At 38.3% G+C, this 10,489-nt stretch overlaps 1 protein-coding gene across 1 annotated transcript; it reads left to right on the forward strand.

The window, feature by feature from the left end:
• Nucleotides 1-4,916: 4,916 nt before the first annotated feature.
• On the forward strand, nt 4,917-8,249 carry LOC110114066 (oligopeptide transporter 3). The gene is given in 6 exon segments (XM_028699888.1): nt 4,917-5,455; nt 5,997-6,152; nt 6,241-6,819; nt 6,906-7,161; nt 7,251-7,433; nt 7,573-8,249. Coding segments are annotated over 6 exon segments (2,331 nt in total). The 3' UTR covers nt 8,191-8,249.
• Nucleotides 8,250-10,489: the final 2,240 nt, after the last annotated feature.

The raw sequence follows: 10,489 nt of genomic DNA on the forward strand, positions 1-10,489 counted from the left end.
TCCACTCAGATTTCTGAGAGAAAAGAAAAATAAAATATGAAGCATTTCAGATTCCCTTAAGGAATTATTCAGTTTTTGTGGAAGGAATTTGGAGTTAATTTTCCTCTCTCTAGCAGAAATCTGAAATTCTCCAAAGACCTCACCTTGGGTTTCCAGCAACCTGAAGCTTCCAAGTTGCTGTTTTACCCACAGCAAATTACTATCCACGATTCTTGCAGCCACCAACGGCTAATCTCTCAGATTTTGGGAGAAAAATCTGAACTGTTTCAGATTTCCTGAAAGGAATTGTTTCAGATTATTGCCAGTCTCCGCTCCCGTTCTACATCAGTTTGGTATCAGAGCATGGTTGCTCACCCGAGATGCGAACTCGTCGGAGTCGAGTCTTTTCCACCCCGGGAGAATGATGCGGACATCCAACCGTCCATGCCTATCCGAGGAGGAGTTGAAGATCGACGACCGAGATCATTTTATTTTAGTCTATTAAGTGTATTTTGATTTAATTGTGCAATTTTTCTTTTTACCCTCTTGTCTTATGTAAGCCCAAGGGGCAAATGTGTATTTTAATTTCTTTTAAGGCCTATATATAGAGTCCCCTTCTCAAGTATTAGGTATGATTGATTATTAATAAAATTTTGTTTGCACTTGTGTTCTTTGGAGAGAACGTTAGTGAAATTCCTATGGGAGGGAGTCGGAGTTTCCACCAGCCGCAGGATGGGTCCGAGCTCGTGGCGTGAAGTCCCTTGGAGGAGGGCCATGTAGTACCCGTCAGCCGCAGGATGTGTCCGGGCTCGCAGTTGTATCTTTGATATTTTGTTTATTTTCTTTTGTTCCTTCTAATTGCTCCTTGTCGTTATATTCATCTTCTTCCTCCTCCCCATAATTCGTTTGGCCGCCGGATTCTAGCCCCTCCCCTTTTCTCCATTAGCTCCTCCACCGCCCCACCCGAGCCAAGCCCATCGCCGACCACTCTTGTTTGTCTCCATGAATGAGTCAATGTCACCTTAATGCTTACCTAAAGAGTTCAAATAATTTAGGAAATTATTTTCATCATTTGAAATTCAAATTTTGAATTTCAAATAGTTTGCTAAATTAGAAAGCTATTTTAGGAAAGTATTGAATCTCATTCATGATGTAATTCATACTTAATTTGGGTGATTTAATTTTGGGCAGTTTCAAAATTCAAATCCACTAATTTGAAATTTGAAATATTTCCTAATTTGTCATTCCATTTTTGGAAAGTTTTAAACCTCACCTCCACCTTGGCAGACATTCACATTTAATTCCTTTCTCCCTAATTGCTCCCCCATACTCCCGTCAACCTCATATGCCAAATTATGTAGAGGGGAATTGGGAGTTAATTCCCTAATTCACTTCTTCATTCCCGTAACCTCCCTTGACTTTAATTAATATTTATTTCCTTTTCTCCTCACATTGATCATAGCCAAATTTCCTCAAATCTGTTTCCTTTTCTATTTCCCAAATCACTTCACTGATCTTGGAAATAGAAAGTCTACAGTTTTTTTTTTCTACTTTGTTTCCACTGTCTCCCTCCTCCTCTTAATTTCAAACAGGAAACAAATCAATCCCTTTTCCCCACTCCAAAACCGCAGACCTTCTCCCTGGCTTCCACCGCCTCTCCCTTAGCCATCCTTCCCCAAGACGTGACACTCTTGCTGCTAAGACGTTCCTCCCCCACATTGGGAATTGGAATTCCACTCAGATTTCTGAGAGAAAAGAAAAATAAAATATGAAGCATTTCAGATTCCCTTAAGGAATTATTCAATTTTTGTGGAAGGAATTTGGAGTTAATTTTCCTCTCCCTAGTAGAATTTGAAATTCTCCAAAGACCTCACCTTGGGTTTCCAGCAACCTGAAGCTTCCAAGTTGCTGTTTTACCCACAGCAAATTGCTGTCCACAGATTCCTGCAGCCACCAACGACTAATCTCTCAGATTTTGGGAGAAAAATCTGAACTGTTTTAGATTTCCTGAAAGGAATTGTTTCAGATTATTGCCAGCCTCCGCTCTCGTTCTACATCAATTTACTTTTCAATATTTTAGATAAATAATATGATGACTATAGGCTTTTGCATACTTACAGCTCTCTCATTCTATGTTGGGTCTAAATTCTCAACTTTTAGAAGTAAGAGTGTAGATTTCTCATTAAAGATTGGATCCAAATTTTTAACTTTTAGAAGTGAGAGAGAGATATGTACCTCTTGTACGGTCTCTAAGGCTTATCTTATCAGGTCTTTTGTCTTTATTTGTGCGTGCCTATCCCCATAATATGATTTATCTCATCAGCATTTTCATTCATTTTTTTTTTCATTAATCTTCACATTTTTCATGACGTACACATCAATATCTCGTGTCATTTATTTTTTTTTCATGAAGCTTCACATTTTTTATAATGTACACATCAATATCTCATAACTCAACTAATGAACAGTAAATAAATGCATGATAAAACCGGAACTAATGATATTACAATCATATAAAGATGTTGTCACAATTATTATTATTATTATTTTGCTATTTTCTATACCACAATTTGGATATCTCCTTCTCTATTACACTCCAGGTTAACTGAAAAGAGCTAAAAAATGGGATGTGACATAAGATATACACAAGCCCTTATATACCGCATACCTCTGCTTGTAGGGTAAAGAAAATTAAATGACATATTTACTATTCCATTGATTATATTTTTCTTCTTATAATTCCTATCATTCGGTATTGGCATGCTTATACCATCTTCTACATGGTATTAAAAAGTCTCACCACATGGCATCAAAAATCTTGATCCTAATGGAGCAAACCATAAATGTTTCCTCCTCATTAGTCTCAAACACTATAATCTAAAGTACCTCATTGGTGTAACATGTAAGATACACTCATACCACCACTGCTCAAGTTCCTTATGGCCAATATCAAATCCATTATGAATACTCAGCTCACTATTATGAATCATCTCATATGTCTCTAGCTATGAAGCTATTCAAGGATAATGGATTTGATGGTTTTCTTAATGGGACAACAATAAACAAGCTTAACAACAACTGAATAAGGATGAAAATGTATTTATCAACCCTCACTTTAATGCATGGTTGCTCATTGACCAAAATCTGATAGCAACTCATTACTCTAACAATCTCCATACTTTCATTTGTCTTAAATCTCATAACATATGTTAAAATTTGGATGATTGTCTAAATATGACTTCAACATCAATTTTTTCATGAAGCTTCACATTTTTTATAATGTACACATCAATATCCCATAACTCAACTAATGAACAGTAAATAAATACATGATAAAATCAGAACTAATGATATTACAATCATATAAAGATGTTGTCACAATTATTATTATTATTATCATTATTATTATTAATCAACCCTCACTTTAATGCATGGTTGCTCATTGACCAAAATCTGATAGCAACTCATTACTCTAACAATCTCCATACTTTCATTTGTCTTAAATCTCATAACATATGCTAAAATTTGGATGATTGTCTAAAGATGACTTCAACATCAACTGGCTCATGTATTATACAACACAAAACTAGTTGCACCACATCAATTTAAATGATAGCTCAGTGTCAGAATATTATTTCAATATAAAAGTAAAGGTCGATGCGATTGCTACAGTAGAATCTCCCATTGACTCCAAAGAAATCATTCAATATACAATCAATAAACTACCTTCTACCTACCAAGAATTAAAGATTGTCAAAGCTTAGATGATATGTACTCATTATTTTGTAGCAAAGCTGCCAAGACAACTTGTCTTCAATCACCTCACCAAGTTTTAGATACACACCTATTATTGAGTTTATTCTTGATGCTATTGGATTATTGCTCGGATGTTTCAGTTTGGCTCTATTTCCTCCTCTACCTTGCCATTGGGTGTTTGTCCCCCACACACACACACTAAAACGAGCCACTCCGAGCTTGAATCACCACTTATTTGAATTTTAGCTTGATTAATTAATCGAGTTCAACCAGCTTCTGAGCTAACTCGTTTATTATAAAAGAGAAAAAATTATTATAAATTAAACAATTGTTTCAATGAAATGATACAAAAATTAGAAAAAAAAAACTTAATACAATGAAGTGAAAAATAAATTTTAAATATTTTTAACAACTTTATACTTGAAATCCATAATACTAATATATTTTATGTGCATTTTTTTATTAATATTTCATAAAAGAGTCAGCTCACAAAATGATGATTTGAGTCAAGGCTGATTCAAGCTTGACTCTTTAGCTTTATCGAGCTCGACTCACGAGCCATTTATCGAGTCGTGTTTAAGCCAGCTCATGAGTCAACTTGACTCACTTACACCTCTAATTCATACAGTAAGATTAATTTAAAAAATTCCGTTTGTTATATGGCTAAAGTGTTCTCTTTGTAAAGCCTATTCAACCCTAAAATAAAACTTTAATATTTACCGTTAATTAATTTTATACTTTAAAAGGTAATTATTTGCCTAGAAATCAGGTGAACTCACGAAAGGAGGTTGACCTGTTGACCGATACTCTGACTCAGCGTACATTTGGACCCCACAAGACCCCACCTGCAGGTCCACCTCGGGCAAAAAACGTGTAGAGAATGGGCCCCGCAAAAGCCCGACCTGTCCGCCACAGCTTCCCTGCATGCCGCCGGCGACGTACCCGTGCCCGCCACAACGCGGCCGCAGCGCTTCCTTCCCCAACCCATTCGCTCCAACGAATTACCAAACCACCCTCCACCTTCCCGACAGCTTTTCTATCCACCATTAACGGACCCTACCCATCTCCGTCATTCAACATACCCTTCCTTCTCCAAAGGCTACTATAAAATCCTCCATCGCTGCCTCCTCTGTTTCAACGAACGGAAAAAAGAGGGAGGCAGAAACGAAAGGAAACGAGGAATGGAGAAAATGCAGAGATCAGTCGTAGAAGAGGTGGCGCTCGTCGTGCCGGAGACCGACGATCCGGCGATGCCGGTCATGACTTTCAGGGCATGGTTTCTCGGCATAGCGTCATGCGCCATTCTCATCTTCCTCAACACCTTCTTCACCTATCGCACGCAGCCAATGACCATCTCGGCCATCCTCATGCAAATAGCTGTTCTGCCAATCGGCCGATTCATGGCGGCGACGCTGCCTAACAAGGAGGTAAAGCTGTTCGGCGGTCGCTGGTGCTTTAATCTCAACCCGGGACCGTTCAATATTAAGGAGCATGTCATCATCACCGTATTTGCTAACTGTGGGGTGTCGTCGGGGGGAGGTGACGCCTATTCTATTGGTGCCATTACGGTCATGAAGGCCTATTATAAGCAGAGTATCAGTTTTCTATGTTCTCTCATCATCGTCCTCACCACGCAGGTACAACATGAAAGTTTTAGAGTTATTTTGATAAAAAATTATGTCAGAAGTTCCAAAAACATCTCGTCCAGTGCTAAAAATATATGGCGTTTATATGATAACTATTAAAAAATTATTTTGTCCAGTGCTAATTTTTGTCTTAAAGATTCTCTATTCTCTTAGCCTTTTTTTCAACAAATAAGCTTCATTGTTCAAATACATGAAAGAAAGGTCATGATTATACAGAGAGTAAGATAAGAGAAAAAAAGAATCGCTAAGACTTTGATTGTCCTAAACTATCTCCGTTTAAAAACATAAACAAAAGAAGATAGACTCAATTGTATTGTCCTTGATCAAACGCGAAGGAGAATTGCAATCCTGCATAGGCTGCACCCAATGGTTTTCATACTTGTTGAATAAAGTTATTATTTTGTATATATAATGAGTCCTCCAGTTCTGAATTTTTTTTCCTTAAAGTCATCCAGTTTTGAGTTAATTGTACGCCATATAGCACCTGTACACAACTTGAATAAGTAGAAAAATTGTACTGCCATTAACCAACTATCCCATTGATCTTTACTTCAGAATTATTAGGATCATCAAAGATATATCTTCATTAAACATATTTTCCCCCTTACCAAACACTCAACTACAGTTCATTTTAATAAGCTTGGTCACATGAATTCTACTGTTAAATTATCAGCTGCTTGGCTACGGTTGGGCTGGAATGTTGAGAAAATACTTGGTCGAACCAGCAGGCATGTGGTGGCCAGCTAACCTTGCTCAAGTTTCTCTCTTCAGGTCACTCTTTTGTTATTCTGGTCCATTGCTCTCAATCCTTTAACCATGCAAATATATAACTAGTTCCTGCACTCTTAAATTGACACAGAGCTCTCCATGAGAAGGACAACACGGAGCCACACCACAAAGGCCCAAGCAGAATGAAATTCTTCCTTATATTCTTCTTCGCCAGTTTTTTCTACTACATATTCCCAGGCTTCCTCTTCCCCATCCTCTCCTTCTTCTCATGGGTATGCTGGGCCTGGCCACACAATCTCACCGCTCAACAAATTGGGTCCGCCTACCATGGCCTTGGCCTCGGCGCCTTCACCTTCGACTGGGCTGGCATCTCAGCTTATCATGGAAGCCCTCTCATAACTCCCTGGTTCTCCATCCTCAACATCGCTGTCGGCTTCGTCATGTTCATTTACATTATTGTACCTCTCTGTTACTGGAAGCTCAACGCATTCGATGCCCGCAAATTTCCTATTTTCTCCAACAAGTTGTTCACTTCAACGGGCCACAGCTACGATACGACTTCAGTCTTGACGCCGGAGTATAAGCTCAACGTGCCGGCTTATAACAGCTATGGAAAGCTTTTTCTCAGTCCTCTCTTTGCACTTTCCATTGGCTCTGGTTTTGCCAGGTTCACTGCAACTCTTACTCACGTCGCCCTCTTCCATGGCAGGTATTTATGTTGGAGTATATTTTATTTTATTTTGATTCATCATTATAATAAAAAAAATACCCATATCGCTCCACGTGATCCCGTAGGGATATTTGGAAGCAGAGCAAGTCGGCAGTGAACGCAGGAGAAGAAAACATACATGCGAAGATGATGAAAGAGTACAAACCGGTGCCACAATGGTGGTTTTTTGTTCTTCTAGCAGGAAGCGTCTTCTTCTCCCTCTTGATCTCGTTCGTGTACAAGGAACAGGTTCAGCTGCCATGGTGGGGGATGCTCTTCGCCTTTTCTCTAGCCTGGCTCGTCACTCTCCCCATTGGCGTTATCCAAGCTACAACCAACCAAGTTAACATCTTTTTCATACCAATCAGTTCGTTTTTTCAAATATAATAGATTCATGAATGATTTATAGATTTGATTAATTATTCATGCAGCAACCGGGATATGACATCATAGCGCAGTTCATGATCGGATTTATCTTGCCTGGGATGCCGATAGCCAATCTTCTTTTCAAGATCTATGGAAGGATTAGCACAGTTCATGCTCTCTCCTTCCTTTCTGATCTCAAGCTTGGCCAGTATATGAAGATTCCCCCACGGTGCATGTATGCCGCCCAGGTAAGCAAAGTTCATAATACCTTACATCTAAAGGTGATAACTTTTTTAGACTATAAATTTGCTTAAAATAGATTTGATCTATCGAACAAATGTGTTATATATATGCCTTCCATTACCATTGGCTCATTCTGTCGAACAGCTTGTGGGCACTCTAATCGCAGGCGCAATCAATCTAGCCGTAGCATGGTGGATGCTTGAAACTATCGAAAATATCTGCGACACCGATGTTCTTCCCTCTGACAGCCCATGGACTTGTCCAAAATACCGCGTCACCTTTGACGCCTCAGTCATCTGGGGCCTCGTCGGCCCCTCTCGCCTCTTCGGTCACGCCGGCCTTTACCGCAAGCTAGTCTGGCTTTTCCTCGTCGGCGCCGTCCTCCCCCTCCCCATCTGGATCCTCAGCAAATCCTACCCAAAGAAGAAGTGGATCAGCCTCATCAACATTCCAGTCATATTGTACGGATTCGCCGGAATGCCTCCGGCGACGCCGACCAACATAGCGAGCTGGCTCATCACCGGAACGGTGTTCAACTACTTCGTATTTCAGTACCGGAAGCGGTGGTGGCAGAGGTATAATTATGTGCTGTCGGCAGCGCTGGATGCAGGGACGGCGTTCATGGGAGTGCTCATCTTCTTCGCGCTGCAGCAGAATGAGAAGGTGAGCTTGAGGTGGTGGGGGACGGAGGTGGATCACTGTCCGCTGGCCACGTGTCCGACGGAGCAGGGGATTGTGGTTGCAGGGTGCCCGGTATTCTGATTAGCTTGCGAGCCGTAAGGGGAAAGGAAACTAATTTGTTAGTACCGTTGAATTTTAAATTTATTGACTTGTCTTAAAACAACGAAAATACATATTTTGATTTAAAGTTTTTTTTTTAATTGTTGCGTCCTGGGATATTCGAGATAGAGAAATATATATAGTTTAATATCTTAATTTTGTACAAATAAAAAGAGAAAAAGATAAATAAAATACTTATTTTGATTGAGTATTCATATAAAGTTTAAAGGCGAATTTATAAATATATTACACGCATAAATTTTAAATTCAAAATCTTTTTGTTCATAGTTTAAACTATCAACTAATAAATCAAGATGCACTGTCTACTATTCATATAAAGTAGATTTAAGAGCTTCAAAACTCATTTTCATTATTTTTTTGGTGCTAATATGATGAGTTTTAGTGTTTTTTGGGACAACTTTTTGTTGTTTTATTTTTAAGATTATAATCAAAGTTCTAGTAGGCTATTACTTTCTCATTATTTTTAAGAAATTTCTATATTAGAATGTTATATTTTTAGTAACTCTTCAAAAGTTACTTCAACACAATAATTTTAAATTGAGATTTTACATACCTAACACCCAAAACATCTCTATTTATTTATCTTATACCTAAATTTTAGTTTTTACTCTTTTACCATCATAAAGACCTAGCCCTCATCAAATATAACACTTCGTCTGTTCTGTCAAAATCAATTCATGAAAAAAAGCTTTCTGAGACGTCTGCTTCGCCTTCATCATCTCTCCCTTGCTTGGTCGGCTCGTTAATTTGCTCGTCTAGGTATGTTTTATTCTTGTCAGTGATACCCGATCACTTTAATTTCTGCATTTTTGGGTTGTAAAAAGTAAGACAATTTGTCTATAGACATTTATTAATTAGTTTGATTATATTTGATGTGTTGACTTGATTATGTGTAGGATTGCCTATTTTTCCTAGTATTTTTGGTGTTTGTGTGACACTTTTGATTTAGCCTGGATATGTGAGACTCGTAAGGGTGTGAAAGTTCTTCTATTTGTAACTAAAATTTAAAATTTTAATTGTTTAAATAACATAGAAAGTAACAAATCTAGGGAATAAGCCGATAACCGCCCATGGGGTCGCATGCATATAAATGAATTATTCTTTCCTTGTTTTAGACTCTTTCTCACATGCGGATAGAGTTCAGATAATCCGACCTTTGAGGATGAGGTGCTGAACTTGGGGAAGCCTAGTCTTCTAAAAAATTATTTTTAAGTTTTTTTTTTTTTTTTAAAATTCAAGCATTCATGATTTGAGTATTTTGATCAACATCCATTGCATTAGAAACACATTTAAAAGAGTGTAAATTTTAATTGTGTATGTTTTTAGCATTTTCACCTAACATAAGTCAAGGGGCGACTTGGACAATTTACAGATGTCGGCTCCAACTCACCAAAGCTTTACTAAAATGTCGGTAAAGGTTGTTTCTCCCAGGATCGTCCGGGACGATCAGGGACATCGTCCAGGACTATCTGTACAGAATTGTGAAGAATATGTCTGTTCGTCTGTACGAACCTGGAGGTGTCAGGACGAACAGTCGGGACGAACCAACCCGAGGGTTTCGTCCCGGGACGACAAAATTGGCATTTAATTTCGTCTGGACGATCTGTGTATATGGGAGATCGTCCCGGGACGAACAGGTCATCATCCGGGACGATCCTGTGTATTAAATATCTGATTTAAATTATTTTGAAGAGAGAGAAAGTCCATTAGAGAGAAAAAACGAAGGAAAAAGATGTAAAGTGGATTTTTGGGCGACTTCCGTCCGTTTTCGTTCGTCGTCGTAGTTAAAGAAGTTGACCGACTTGAGGTAAAGCACATTTTGCCTTTCTCAATTTTCAGAAATGAGATTTTTGACGTGTTTTCTATTCCGAATTTTGTTTCCGTTAGCGAATTTCTGGTATTATTTTTGTCTGACAAAGGTTTTACCGCGTAACATTTGATATGTTTCTAATATAATAATTGTGCACGTTTTGAGTATTTTCCGGAAGATTTTTACCGGATATTTTGGATTCTGTGGTGTTTTAATTGAACTGCAAATTATCAGGATGTTGAAAAATATTTTGTTAGTACAATGAAAGTCTTACAATGTTGTTGTGAATGTTCTGTGGTAATTTGGAAAATTTCTGAATCTATGAATTTTGTGTAAATTCCGTACATTGCCGTTATGCCGCTGAATTTTCGTACGGTTTCTGAATTTCTGAAATAAGATGATTTGAATATTTAATGTGTTTGTGCTATCAGAAGGGAGTTATAAGGGGCC

This window comes from Dendrobium catenatum, unplaced genomic scaffold (genome assembly GCF_001605985.2).
Source record: "Dendrobium catenatum unplaced genomic scaffold, ASM160598v2 fragScaff_scaffold_1408, whole genome shotgun sequence".
In the NCBI taxonomy this organism is placed as follows: domain Eukaryota; kingdom Viridiplantae; phylum Streptophyta; class Magnoliopsida; order Asparagales; family Orchidaceae; genus Dendrobium; species Dendrobium catenatum.